Source organism: Onychostoma macrolepis, chromosome 16, assembly GCF_012432095.1.
Source record: "Onychostoma macrolepis isolate SWU-2019 chromosome 16, ASM1243209v1, whole genome shotgun sequence".
Classification (NCBI taxonomy): domain Eukaryota; kingdom Metazoa; phylum Chordata; class Actinopteri; order Cypriniformes; family Cyprinidae; genus Onychostoma; species Onychostoma macrolepis.
Genome location: NC_081170.1, coordinates 7,861,117 through 7,877,198, shown reverse-complemented (window position 1 = coordinate 7,877,198; position 16,082 = coordinate 7,861,117). Strand labels below are relative to the sequence as shown.

Below are 16,082 nucleotides of genomic sequence, written 5' to 3'. Positions count from 1 at the left end.
TTCTTTTAAAAAAAAAAAACAATCCTGAGCTCAGGTCCTAAGGATATTGAATTCATGTCCCTTTTGCCCAAAGGTTTACCAAAAAAGTACTAAAAAGTAGAGATTTGATATAGTTTTACTTGGATCTGTTTGATGCATCCAGGCTGGAATTGATGGTAACTGCATGAATGGGTAAATGTAATATAGATGTTATACTTATTGAGAGTTTTTGAGACTGTTTTTATTAAACAATCCACTGTTGGGCTCTAGTAAACATAATATGGCCGAGGGGCTCAAAAATGCAAATATCTTTTCTATTGCAAAAAAAAAAAATACTGTATTTTCCCAAGACATATCAGATTTGAAAAGAGAAGAAAGCTGTGTTATGGTTATCCCACAGAAGAGAACGACGCCCGTGTTAGATCTACATCTACCCATGCGGCAGACATGTTAGCCAAGTGTTACGCCACCTATGGGCAGCAGTGAGACGTTGCATCTCAGATGTTTATCCTGCATGTTTCGCTCAACACTTCATTGGTTGGTGAGATCTGGCACAGAGAGAGCCCACTCACCCTCTCATCTTTCTGAACCAGGATAAACGAGTGAAACGACAGACAGGTATATTAATGCGATGCAGTGGACAAGCAGCAGCAGATCACAGGACCACTAGGAGGCCCATGTGAAGAGTCAGACATGCAGCGGTGCAGAGGAAGAGAGAAGGGGAGCGGGGTGAGGGGGAGGGGGAGGAGGGTGGCGTGGGTGGGCTCTCTCAGCGGAGTCCAAGGTCTGCAATCAGGGCACAATGCTGGAACCAGAGATGCTGCCATTAACTCACCCTTAAAAATCTGTCATTGTGTGATCGCTCATCATGTTTGCTGTAAACAGCGACAGCACTAAGATCTTTGAGTAGATTTCCTTCTCTTTCTAGACCTTGAAAATTTACTTTATGCATTATCTTTCCTTCAAGTCAGAAAACATCTTCTCTGAACTCTCTCTATTCCAGTTAAGCAAAAACACAAAATCACAAAATACAATGCGACCACATACACCACCATTATTCATACACCTACTGAGAAACCTAAAAAATTAAATTAGGATTTACTTTAAAAAAAATGTATCTATTAAAAATGGATAAAAAATAAATGTAGTTAACAAAATCATTTAACAAAAATTACTAAATTAAAATAAAATTATTTAATCACTGTAATTAATATTAATTAATATTTAATTAATACATTAATTTAATTATATTTTTATTTAATTAAATAAATGAAACTGAATAATAAATTAAAACAATAACAATAAAATAATTAAATTTCCTGCTATGCTTATTTATTTTGTGTTGTTCTTTTTTTTACAAAATCAATCAATAAAACAAATACGAAAAATTTAAATGTTGTTTTAATCATAAGTTAATTGTAATGAATATTAATAATAAATTATTAATTAATATTATTTTAAAATAACTTTACTTAAATTTTAATTAATTTTTAAAAATCAATCTATTACAAATTAATAAATAATAATGAAAAAATAATAAATTACATTTCTGCTATCATTTTATACAAAATTATATAAAATAATCAATTAAAAAAAAGCTTAATTACTATATTTCATAAAAAATGAATGCAAAATTTTCAATCATTTTTAAAACATACATAATTATTCACACGTAAAGTAAGAAATATTATATTAATATTATAATAATAAAATATCGCTTAAAAAATCATCTACATACACCACCATTATAGATTTACAAACAAATGCAATTCTGATTTATTTAAAAAAAAAAAATCAAATAAAATTATATTATTAATAATTAAATTAAAAATTAATAAAATCATTTTATAGACTCAAACTCGCAACCTCTCACACATAAAACAAGAAATATTCCTCTGAACCGTAACATCACGGATAGGACCAAGAAACCTAGAATCACCTCTAGCCAAATTCCAAAAGGTGCAAATGATATTACTCAACCCTGTCGCTTGCATTTACATTTAAAACAAATGGTCTGCGTGTGTATGTATATGTATGTGTCGGGGGAGAACGTGTCTTCCAGGTCTGCCTCTGTATTGATTCTTGCGTGGGATCAATAGGGCCACTTTCCCACGAGTCTCTCAAACCACTGTTAAAGAGCGCGTCTACAGGCTAGACTATCCGCTCATCTAGAGACACGGCGGGGCAGATGGATGGCCTGTCGGAGAGAGGCTGACAGACTCAGGTCAGCCACAGCGCCGAGCATCGAAAGCGGCGCTCGCAGCAAGAAACGCCAGCTTTTTTTCGCCGTTTCCTGGTTACCCTGTTGCTATGGTAACAAGTGTTGCCTCAGTAACCACACTCCTATCTGAGAGCAGACCTTTTCAGCGGAGAAAACGCTCCCATCTCTCTGTGCGCTGTGCACCCCCTCCCTTACCAAAGGTTACGCTCGGGGTCCATGCAGAGAGGGGACGGAGGGGGAGAGGAAAGAGAAAGACGAGAAACACGTTACCTGACAGATAATGTTATCATAGTAAGCCAAAGCACGGGCATGAGGGAGGTTAGGAGGGGTGTCGCAAAGTTTCCTTACATTTGGATGGGAGCCCTCAGCGATGGTGGACAACGAGAAATTATCATTGTGGTGCTCCGAGGAAGGACGGTACTTACTGCTGCGAGGTCGGGGAGAGGGGGAGGCGGAAAAAAAGGGAAAAAGAAGAAGAGTGATGGAATGAAAGGGGGATTGTGGGAAAATGAGAGGTATAGAGAGACAAGGACACAATGAAAAATACAGAGGAAGAATATTAGAATGAAGAGGTTATGAAGGACAGAGGAGAGAGAGAGAATAAGAGAAAAGAGCATTAGTGCAATTCTATAGGACTGCTTTGGAGGCAGAAATTTAGACACACATTCAGTACACAACCTGTGATGCAACATACCACGTGACAAATTATGCCTTTTTCTCAAATTCAACAAATATCAAACTCTTTTCAAAATGTTAGAAGTTCTAGACATTTCATCACCATTAAATTGACATCAAACGAATTAATAAATTGCACTGCATAGTTCTAGGAACTAGCCAGCAGGGCCATTCCTAGAGAAACAATTTCACCCTCAGACCGTTTTCCTGGTTGCATTCGCACCGGCAGCAGGAACTTTGAAAGTGGCTGATAGACACCGTGATCGGAGCTGTTTTTGTTGTGTCTTGTGGGTTTCGTAATAACGGAGATGGAATGTAAACGCACAATTTACGCAGCTGAAAGGGCATGAAAATCAGACTAAATCTTCTATAAAAACTTGTAGTGTTATCATCAAGGCTGCAAAAAGAACACAACACTGCAGACAACAGGTAGCTAAATGCCGTCATCGCAGTTTTCACGCAGTGTTCATGGAGTTAATATTTTTACATGGCTTTTTGAAAATGCTGGGTAGCCGGTGTTTTGTATGCGTTTGGCCAGATGATACTTCAGATAATATTATTATTTTAAAGGCTGCTTATTAATATGATGGCTCATATTATCAAGTTAAACTATTGTATCTGTTGTTTTAAAATAAATAGAAGATGAAAATAAATAAATAATAATCAAATAAAAAATAAATAGAATAAAATAAAAGATGTATAACTATTTAATATTGCTGTGATCTGAGTGTTTACAATTGGGAAAAAAAAAATGTTTAAAATAAGACCTGATATGATTTACTTCCAATATCAGCCAATTCATATCAATTTACATTTAGTCATTTAGCAGACACTTTTATCCAAAGCGACTTGCAAATGGTGAGAATAGAAGCAATCAAAAATTTAATTATTAAAGGGATCATCGGATGCCCATTTTACACAATTTGATATGATTCTTTAGGGTCTTAATGAAAAGTCTATAACATACTTTGTTTAAAATTTCTCAATGGTAGTGTAAAAAACACCTTTACCCTGTCAAAATCAGCTCTGTTTTCAGCACCCTGTTCTAGTCCATGTTTCTTTAAATGCTCGTGAGCTCTGCTGACTCCGCCCCTCTCTACCTGGAGTGACCAGCAGACCATAGATATGTGTAGATCCCTATTCGACCGCTCCAGATCGGGTGTGTCTCACTCGTCCTTAAAAGTGAAGCTGCGGGCTCTTTGCTCGTCCCCTGGTGGCTGGCTGCAGTACAGGTCATAAACCCCGAGGACAGCCCTCAGCTCACTCAGGGCGGGTCTAAGGTAAAACGGTCTTGTCAATCAACTCTTGTGGGAGGGGCCTGTACAGAACTACATCATTCTGACAGGAATCTGAGAACAGGCTGATTTGAGAAAGGGGATTTTACGGAGCCCGGGAAGTCACCTGTAGGAGAAAAAAAAAAAACAATCCGTGCCGACGGTTTTGCAATCCGTTCCCTCAGTTTATAAACCGTACTCACGAATTCTTAAACTGTTCCCTCGGTTTAACAAATCGTGCCCACGGATTAATAAACCGTACCCACGAATTTCCAATCAGTGCGCTCAGATTTTGTAAACCGTACCCTCGGTTTTTGAATCCGTACCCACAAATTCAGAATCCGTGCGCACGCTTTCGCAATCCGTTCCCACGGGTTTGAAAACTGTACTCACGGATTCATGCAGCAAGCTCCTAGGTAGCCTACGTGTTAACGAATCATACTGTATATTGTTTTATTGCATATTATTATGTGGAATAGGCCTACAGCAAATTGTAACGGACACGAGTTGGAATACAACGATTTAATAAGAAAGATGTGCGTCAAAATCTTGTTTAATTTGTGATCATCTTAGCACTTGATTATTATTGTATAATAAACCTGGCATTGTGAGTGACTTTGGAGTCATTTGTTAAATATATAACAACAACAACAACAATAATAATAATAATAAAATAATAGTTAAAAAAAAATTTTTGGGGTGATTCTGGAGACAGACCTTAGTTTTAGTAGTCATGTCAAAGCAGTAACTAAATCAGCATACTATCATCTCAAAAACACTGCAAGAATTAGATGTTTTGTGTCCAGTCAAGACTTGAAGAAACTTATTCATGCCTTTATCACCAGCAGGGTGAATTATTGTAATGGTCTCCTTCCGAAGAAGACCATTAGACAGCTGCAGCTCATCCAGAACGCTGCTGCCAGGATTCTGACTAGAACCAGAAAATCTGAGCATATCACACCAGTCCTCAGGTCCTTACACTGGCTTCCAGTTACATTTAGGATTGATTTTGAAGTACTTTTACTCGTTTATAAAGCACTCAATGGCCTAGGACCTAAATGCATTGCAGATATGCTCACTGAATATAAACCTAACAGACCACTCAGACCACCAAGGGTTGGACTTTGGACTTTGCACTGGGCTGGTTCCACGCTGCACTTCACACTTTTTCAATGCATTATACACTCAACAATACATATACATATGCAGGGTAAGCGTGGCATGTGAGTGGCGGCCAGGGGTTGGACTTTGGGCCTTGTGCCCCGCGGCACCTCTCCTTGATGGCTCATTTTGGGCCTAATTTATGCCCAGAGGCAGCCTTACAATATCTTACTATTTATAGCTTTATTATTATTATTACTATTATTATTTCGTCATTACTATTACTACCATTATTATTATTATTATTATTATTATTACTATTTGTCCTCTTCCTGATTCCCCAACCACCCCCTGTCTCGGATGAATAAATGTATTATCGTTATTGTTGCTATTATTACTAATTACTATTTAATACAATTATTATTGATATTTGTCATCCTCCTCACCCTCCAACTTTCCCCTCATTTCTGATTAATTGAGTTAATTACTATTATTATTACTATTATTATTATTACTGTTATCATTACTTTTATGTTTTTTGTTTTTTTTTACTATTGTCATGTCTGTTGTACTTTCCTTTATTTATATACTTCCACCTCCAACACTTACACAAACACACACACACACACACACACACACACTCACACAAATTGTGTTGGCTGTCATGTATGTTTTGTTGACCTTGGTTATTTTGTATTTGATTTATTACCTGTAAATAGTATGTTTGTTTGCATAATAAAAAAAAAGAAAAAAAGAAAAAAAAAGAAACACCAAGGGTTCACACAAAATAAGGGTAGTCTGCTTTTAGCTATTATGCCTCCCGCAGTTGGAACCAGCTTCCAGAAGAGATCAGATGTGCTAAAACATTAGCCACTTTTAAATCCAGACTCAAAACTCATCTGTTTAGCTGTGCATTTGTTGAATGAGAACTGTGCAACTCCGAACTGATTATATAAAATGTATAATAAAATCACCAAAATAAGTCTTCATGTTAAGAATGAATAGTACACAAACACATTTCCAAAACTGTAAAATGTTATTAAAAATAAATAAATCATTCATGAATTATTTTATGACAAACATTTTACTGTCTTAAGTGCACTCATTTATTTAGCCTATAAGTTAAAATAATAATAATAACTATTATTTTATTATTGTTGTTGTTGTTGTTATATATTTAGGTTACATGCATTTAGAAGAAGCTTTTATTCAAAACGACTTACAAAAGAGTAACAAATGACTCCAAAGTCACTCACAATGCCAGGTTTATTATGCAATAATAATCAAGTGCTAAGATGATCACAAATTAAACAAGATTTTGACGCACATCTTTCTTATTAAATCGTTGTATTCCAACTCGTGTCCGTTACAATTTGCTGTTGGCCTATTCCACATAATAATATGCAATAAAACAATATACAATATGATTCGTTAACACGTAGGCTACCTAGGAGCTTGCTGCATGAATCCGTGAGTACAGTTTACAAACCCGTGGGAACGGATTGCGAAAGCGTGCGCACGGATTCTGAATTTGTGGGTACGGATTCAAAAACCGAGGGTACGGTTTACAAAATCTGAGCGCACGGATTGGAAATTCGTGAGTACGGTTTATAAACCGAGGGAACGGATTGCAAAACTGTCGGCACGGATTGTTTTTTTTTCTCCTACAGGTGACTTCCTGGGCTCCGTAGGATTTTAAAATAGGGATTAAAAAAAAACCACGGTGGATTTTGATCATTATAGGATGGATGTGTGCACACACTTCCAACACATTTATGTTCAAACAACTTGAAGTGAATTTTGCATCAGATGACCCCTTTAAAAAAAAAAAAAAAAAGATTTCTGTTGCAGGGTGTTTTAAGGACTTAGAACTAGTATTCAAAAGTTTGGGGTCAGTTTTTTTTTTTTTTGAACGAAAGTATTATTTTTTATTTAGCAAGGACCAATTAAATTGATCAAGAGTAAATACTTTTACATCCTTTCAAATAGAATTTCTACCAAATCAGCATTTTGGAATGATTTCTGAAGGATCATGTGACACTAAAGACAGTAATGATGCTGAAAATTCAGCTTTGCCATCACAGGAATAAATGACATTTTACAATGTATTAAAATAGGAAACAGTTATTCTAAATTGTAATAATCTTTTACAATCAAATTATTATTATTTTGATCAAGTGACTGCATCCTTGGTGAGAATTACATACATTTAAAGGGTTAGTTCACCCAAAAATGAAAATTAGTCCATGTTTTACTCACCCTAGGTGTATATGACTTTCTTCTTTCAGACGAATCCAATCGGAGTTATATTAAAAATTGTCCTGGCTTTTTCAAGCTTTATAATGACATGGGCGGGTGTTTTTGTTCAACAGGTCAAAAGTAGTCAAATAAAGCGTGCGCATCCATATTAAAACATGCATCACACGGCTCCGGGGGGTTAATAAAGGCCTCCTGTAGCGAATCGATGCGTTTTTGTAAGAAAAATATCCATATTTAAAACAATATAAACAGTTTTGTGTAACCTCTGCTATCTGTCATACGCGTGTTCATGAGAGACTGCGTTTCCGGCGGATGGCGTAGGTGCAGTGCATGCACGTGTGAGTCTCGCAAAAACCAATATTTGTTTACAGGAGAAAGGGAAGCAAAGTTTCCTTACTTTACCAAAGGAAAACCAGTCTCCTCTTGGCTTATATTGAAATTCTCCAAAATTTTTCTTTACAAATCCTTGTTTTGTGCTTCTAATTCGTGACCGGCGTTTTGTTTTGTTCTCTCTCCGCGCTCGTCACTAATCACACTACGCATACGTCCTACATCATCCGCCGAAAGGGCTTCCACCTACGACAGTTAGCAGAAGTGAGAAAAAGGTGTTTTTATCGTTTTAAATATGGATATTTGTCTTACAAAAACGCATCGATTCGCTACAAGAGGCCTTTATTCACCCCCCGGAGCCATGTGATGCACATCTTAATATGGATGCGCACGCTTTATTTTACTATTTTTGACCTGTTGAACAAAAACACCCACCCATGTCATTATAAAGCTTGAAAAAGCCAGGACAATTTTTAATATAACTCCGATTGGATTCGTCTGAAAGAAGAAAGTCATATACACCTAGGGTGAGTAAAACATGGACTAATTTTCATTTTTGGATGAACTAACCTTTCAAAAACATTAAAATAATCTTTCAGACCACAAACTTTTAAATGGTATAGTGTAGGTCTCTGGATGGTTTTGGTGTTTTAGTGTTGAGTCGCCACATGATGTAAATTTGAGTCCTAAACTGAAACCAACTGAGAATTTATAGGATCAACATCCTCTCCTTTCTCTCTTTTTTTTTTTTGTCCGTAATAAATCCCATCCCTTCCTATATGTTCTGAAGATTTGATCTTGTTTAGCACAGAGTGAATTCAAGCATTTACTCGTAGCAGATGGAGAGGTGGGCGTCTGATGTATTCACGACTAGTCTCATCTGTAGCACTGCTGCCTCTATTTCTCCTCTCCCTCCATCACTCTCACCTCCAAACATGGCCACCCTCCTCTGCAGAGTTATAAAACTCTGTTTCTCCTCTGGCACTTGCTCTCCTCTTTTGCCTCATCATTTTCCTTCTGTTCTTTGAGGAGGGTGTGCGCTGTTTAATTCCTGGCCGCAGCTTCCACCCCCACACCCCCCTGGGTCTCACAGCTGTATGTAGGTCAGCCGGCCCCTCCTCCCCCATCACACTGCCCTACTTTCAGCTGTAGCTTCCGTGACATCATGCAGTCTGCCCGCTGCTAGCACAGTACGCTAAGCATTAGCACGCCATCCACTCACTGCATTATTTGGTTGCCGCGGCATCCGATTAGCAGCTGCGCTATCGTAACACTAACACTTTTCAGGGAATTAAAAATGCTGCAGACATCACAAAAAACATTTTCTGCACTATTCTGTTTCTCTCAGCTAAACTTTTACTTTTTTTTTTTTTATTGTTTTACCCTGCTGTAAAATCCAGCTTGGGTTGCTGGTCTCAGCTGGTTTAAAGGTATAGTCATCTGTCATCATTTACTCACCTTCAAGTTGTTCTAAACCTGTGAATTTCTTTCTTCTGCAGAAAACAAAAGAAGGTCATTTGAACAGTTGCTGGTAGCCGCAATGGATGCCAGCAACCTGTTTGGTTACCAACATTCTTCAAAATACCTTCTTTTGTGTTCAACAGAAGAAACAAATTCATACAGGTTTGGAACAACTTGAGGGTGAGTAAATTTTGAGGATTTTGGGGTCTCTTTATGCTGCTCGGTCAAGCTGGTTTAACTGTTTAACTTGTGGATAAGTCCCTAAAATCCATCTGAAACCAGCAAACTAAACGGGTTTGACTAGGAAAGCAGGTTTTTTCCCCACCACAAACAAACATATAAATATCAAACAAGTATTTTAAAAAAATGTTAAAGAAATGTCTATTTCGTATTGCAATCCTACACTACAGATCAAAATTTTGGAATAATTAAGATTTTAAAAAGATTTTGAAAAGTTTTTTATGCACTCCAATATTTTGAAAGATAATTACAATTTAAAGAACTAAAGGATTTTTTTCCCAAAAAAAGAAAAAAGGAATACTTTTATTCAGCAAGGATGCATTAAATTGATTGAAAGTGACAATAAAGACATTTTCGAAGATGGAAAAAGATTTGTTTCATACAAATGCTGTTTGTTGATTTCCTATTCATCACATAATCCTGAAAAAAATATTAAAGCAGCACAATCTCCATAAAAATATTAAGCAGCACAACTGTTTTCACCAAATTTATAACTATTATTAGTAATTCATTTATATCTAATAATAACTGAGCATAATAATTGAATAATTAAGCACCAAATCAGCATATTAGAATGATTTCTGAAGGATCATGTGACACTAAAGACTGGAGAGTAATGATGCTGAAATCTCAGCTTTGTCATCACAAGAATAAATTACATTTTAAAATATATTAATATACAAAACACTTATTTTATCACAAAACACTAAATTTTTCAATCGTTTTCAATCTTGGTGAGCATAAAAGACTTTCAAAAGCATGAAAAAAATCATAATTATTCCAAACTTTTGATGATGTACAGGTATATGCCTGAGGAAGGTCATGAGATTGAACTGTTGCTATTTAAATAACTACACAAATATTTGGCAAGCTCCACTGTGTGCGATTTATTTGTTCCTAATTCCACCGCACAACATGAGCTTTTAAAGCGTTTAATCCATAAACCCTTTCACTTTGTCTTACTTCCTCTAAAAATCAGTAACACACAGGCCACTCGGGAGTCTCACCTGCGCTTGCGCAACTTGTTATTCTCGGTCTTGAGCACGTGCAGCTTCTTGGCAAAGCAAACGACGATCATGAAGAGCAGGAGCACCATGAAAGCGGAGGCCCCGATGGCGATGCACATTACCTGGAACTCAGTGATGACCGATTCGCAGCGGGCACCCTTGTGCCACATGTAGTCCTGGATGTTGCACCTGCAAGACAGAGAAAGGGAAATATATCTAAGCCTTTTCCACCAAGTTAATAATTCGCATGTATTTCCAGAAACACATCTTAATGCAATGGTCAGAAGTTAATTTTATATAAAATGAATGAGATTCATAGCAGTTATTTCAAATACGGTAATTATTGTAAAATGTATTGTAAACAAACAGCAACATCAACTGAATTCATACTGAATGGCCATATCTGGTGTTTCTCCTGTAAATCCAATGCATGATCCCATTCTTTTGTGCAATATTAATTTGTTTTGCATCAGTCTTGGCAATATTAACTTGCTGTTCAGAAAACATCACTCTATGCTGACATTATCCCAGCCATTGGCCTCTGATGTTAGCAGTTCCTGGTTCAAGACCAGCAGGTTTTAGGCCAGTGCAGAGCCAATTTTTCTACCTCTTCTCCAATGAAAACAACATGGCTCTTACTAGGATTTGTTTAGAAGACAATATCACGCCAACACACACTCATTTTTGAAATGAGTTACACTTTAAACACACCATATTACGACACACGGGAGACACACTATTTTAATCTTTATTGGCTTCCCAAAAATGTGCTTTGATTCCCCATGTAGTCTCTGGTTCCATATGAATTATTCATGGGGGCTCAGTGCATCTTCCACACCAAGGGCAAGTTAAAATTCACCGCCTTCAGCATTTTTACCATTCATTTTTGCAGACACCTGGGTGGATGACAAGTTCACTGCCTTTATCTTACCGTACGTTTCTTCTACACTGCATTAGACTGGATTTAACAGCAGTTCAGAACTTGTCCCAGAAGTAGTCAGTGAACCAACTTCAAAGACTGTCAGGATTTGCCAAATTAAAACTCAGTGGCATTTGCCTTGAAAATCCAATAAGGCCGCCAGTGTCACAATATTATGTTTAAGTGTGTGTGAAAATGCTGCTACCAAAAAAGGTTGCAGAACGCAGGGGTTTGCATCTAGGTTTTGTCAGGAATAGAAGCACATGGGCATCTGCATCCTCTCCATCAGCTTCCTAAACTATTCCTCCTCCATTTTGTGCACATAACAAACCAGCAAACAACATCAAAGGTGTAGACTGAAGGATGAAATCTGATTTATTAATTTAACAGAGTATTTTATAAATTATATTAGAATAAAAAATGCATTACATATTTTCTAATATTACTATATATGTATATAAAATATTTATTTTTATAATGTAACTTAGAATATTGTACACATATATATACACACACATATATATACACATATACACACACACATATATATATACACACACACACACACACACACACACACATATATACACACACATATACACACATATATATATATATATATACACACACATATATATATATATATATATATATATATATATATATATATATATATATATATATATATATATATATATATATATATATATATATATATATAACAACATATAAAATATAAGTAATATAAATAATTTCTATTTATAATCTATTATATACATTTAGACTATTATACTAAATTATTTTCTATTATAAATGATAGAATATTTGAATTACATTACAATTTAAAATGCTATAGAATTTATATATATATATATATACATATATATATATATATACACATATATATACACACACATATATATACACATATACACACACACATATATATATACACACACACACACACACACACATATATATATATATATACACACACATATACACACATATATGTGTGTGTATATATATATATATATATATATATATATATATATATATATATATATATATATATATATATATATATATATATATATATATATATATATATATATATAACAACATATAAAATATAAGTAATATAAATAATTTCTATTTATAATCTATTATATACATTTAGACTATTATACTAAATTATTTTCTATTATAAATGATAGAATATTTGAATTACATTACAATTTAAAATGCTATAGAATTTATATATAAAAAATCTGATTGGTTCATGCCATTTTTGATGCTGCTCCAAGAACATGTCATACTTGGGCAAATCACGTTAAGCGTGAAATGCACGTTGTGTGAGTAGTAAAGAGCTTCAATGCAGGGTCATCATGCAGATAATCATGAGAAAGACAGCTACAAATAGCTGGAGAAGGAAAGAACCCTATTGAAGAAAAACAGATGTATAATAAACCACAAATCTGATGATTACTGAAACATTTGCAAGCAATCAAACACAAATGATCTGCAAAGACTGCAACCCTGGGCTCTTCTCTCTCCCTCACCCACATCCACATATGCACACACTCAAATGTAAATGTCTATAATGAAAGGAAGTCGTCTTCATTCACAGTCTTGGTGGTCACGGGAGGGGGGTCTGAGGTTTCACTCCTTTTCACTACAGCATCCTGTATGCCCCTTTGTGCCTGCGCCAACCCCGAGCGAGACGAAGGAGAACAGGGTTGGCGCCGTGCCACCGAGGGCATTCAGTCCCAGGAGGGAGAGCGAGGTGACGGGCGTGTTGATGTGAGCGTGCATTTAAATGCATCCTTACAGTGGGCTGTATAAAGCAGCCTGTCTATTCAGCCCCTCAGCTGTTTCTCATCCACCCTCCCAGATCTCAACACTCTCTTAATCGTGTTTGTTTCTCCAGCAAAACTTTGCATGCTATCTAAATTACATTCTACACACATTCTCTTGCTCGTTTTCCAACCCAACCCACTTTTCAGGGCTTTTAGTCAAGATCTTTCTTGCATTCTTTTGTTCCTATTTCTCTCTTTCTCATGTTATAGCTGCAAAACCTTCTGACTGCATCAGTAGTCAAAAGTGTAATGCAATCAGTCATATTCATCCCATGTAAGCTGCCGTCTCTAACAGAGCCTACAGCAATGAACCTGTTTACCAAAAATTAATATTATTATGTGAAATAAAACTAAATGAAAGCTAAATTCTATAAAATATAAAGAATGTCTGATATAACTGCAACTGACGGGCTAAGTGAGTTTATGTGTTTGATTTCAGAAACACAGACCAGATTACAAAACACAAGCCAGCAGGCTACTTAACTAGGTTAAAGGAATAGTTCGCCCAAAAATGAAAATTCTGTCATCATTTACTCACTCAAATGTTGTGACTTACTTTCTTCTGTGGAGCACAAAAGATGATGTTTTGAAAAACATCTCTTGCTTTTAATCCATACAATAAAAGTCTAGAGTTGTTTGGACAGAAGAAAGAAAGTCTTAGAGGTTTGGAACAACATGAGAGAGTACAATGAGGGGAGAGACAATTTTCACTTCATTTTTACAAATAATGACAAAGAAACAGCAAGTAACATCAAATTAAACATGAAATTTTGAGTAGAAAGTAGAATACTTAATTTTCTTGTAAAACAAACTCCAATAATCTGATTTCAAATTTTACACAGATAACACCAGATAATATGGAAGCCCATTTCTGCCACTGAATAAAATATTTAAAAAATAGGTAATTGCGACTTTTTATCTCACCTTTCTGACTTTTTTTTTCCTCGCAATTGCGAGTTTACATTTTGCAATTCTGACTTTCTTCGTCAGAACTGAGACATAAACTTGAAATTGCATGATATAAACTCGCAATTGTAAGAAAATAGTCACTCTTTTCCCCTCAGAATTAGACTTTATAACTCACAATTGTTCTGAAAAAAAAAACAACAACTAAAATTGCGAGAGAAAAAAAGTCAGAATTGCAAGATGTAAACTCGCAATTTAGAGAAAAAAAAAAAAACGAGATAAAACGTCTCAGTTGCCATCTTTTAATTTTTATTCTGTAGTGGAAATGGGCTTCCATATATAACAAATTTGTAACTATTAATAACAAATTGCATACAGTGCATTAATGCTAAGCAGAATTTATTATATAGCAAATTGTTGTACTATCATTGTACAACCAAAAAAACGTAAACTACATTATTGCTCAGGGATATTAAAAGCTGGATATAGGACATCATATTACAGTACACTAACGTAAAGTGGAACATACTCAAATTATGCTTAAATTTTGTATGAAAAGGAACTATATTATCTGTCAGCTCTTTATCTTAAGGTACAAATTCAAAAAAATATTTTTTTCCAAGGTAAAGGATGAAAAATTGTTATATTTATGTGAAAAATTCACTCTGAAAGAGCATTGTTTAGCAGCATGACTACCTGGAACCTGGAAATGTTGGTCTAAGTTAGATGAGGGTTGAATTTGTGCCGTTAATCTCGGTGTATAAATATGGGCATTTTATGAAGCTGCTGTGTGGACAGATGGTCAGGCTAAGACCGTGTTTGTGTGTACATGTGTGTGTGTTGCATGCAGTGCTGAGATGGATGGATGCCAAACAGCCCCAGCTGAGCAGTAGCAAGCAGTAGTTGAAACAGATGTAGAGATGACATGTCTTTCCATCACTAATATATCTCTTAAGACCAAACCTCCCCTCTGTCCCCCTCCATTTCACCAGTTCTCTCTCTTTCTCTACTCATCTCTTCCTCTTTCAAGAACAACATAAATACATCTCATTTGCATGTTTCATGCAATCTGCTTGCGCCATGAGTGACGATGTTTAGGTGTGCGCTTCATGCTTACTTTTTTCAAAAAATTGTACGTTCATGCTATTCACATGGCAGAAAATCATACAAAATCGCTTTGTAAAATAGTTATGTTTTTCTGTGAAATTGGGTTGGAAAATTACCTGTATGTACTGTATAGCAAATCTCAACTGCTTGAGTGTTATATAATCGAAAAATTTTAACTATATTAAATTGCTCAGCATATATTAAAAGTTAGATATAAATTCAACTACATGATTTTTAAATTTTTTTGCAAAATGTAACTATATTATCACCCAGTTCTTTATATAAAGTTGGATACATAAGTATGTACTTTATCTGTATACATACAGTATATTCACGTACTGTATACTATATCTCAACTGCCTGATTTGTCACAAAATGTGAACTATATTGTTGCCCATCTCTAATCTGCTAAATGCGACTATAAGGCATGAAGATATTAAGATATTTTAAACATTAACAATGATTTTCTTTAAAGCTGCTTTGAAACTGTGTATTTTTAAAAGCGCTGTGTTAATAAATTCGACTTGACAGCCTCAAAATGCATCTTAAATATTCATATTCATGAAAATGTTCCATCTGAGCTAGTCGTGATAGTATCACCACTTTAAATATGCAAAGTAGTGAGGATTCAGCAATATCTACATGCTCACTGATAGTGCTACACTGTCATTTTTAGCAATGTAAGTGCAGGTTATTTTGCATGGTATACTGATAGTGGTACAATAATTTTGAAGACTCTTTCCC

General features: G+C 35.4%; 1 protein-coding gene across 15 annotated transcripts in view; it reads right to left on the bottom strand.

The window, feature by feature from the left end:
- cspg5a (chondroitin sulfate proteoglycan 5a) overlaps positions 1 to 16,082 on the bottom strand; it is a 48,278-nt gene that overhangs the window by 4,879 nt on the left and 27,317 nt on the right. For 6 of the 15 annotated variants that reach the window (XM_058748127.1, XM_058748129.1, XM_058748140.1 and 3 more), the window contains 2 exons: positions 10,548 to 10,736; positions 2,471 to 2,627 (listed from right to left, as the gene is read on the bottom strand). In XM_058748127.1, coding sequence (XP_058604110.1) covers positions 2,471 to 2,627; positions 10,548 to 10,736 — 346 coding nt within the window. Of the gene's footprint in view, positions 1 to 1,801; positions 2,407 to 2,470; positions 2,628 to 10,547; positions 10,737 to 16,082 lie in introns of those variants that run through there. The other 9 variants (XM_058748128.1, XM_058748130.1, XM_058748132.1 and 6 more) reach the window with 6 other exon arrangements.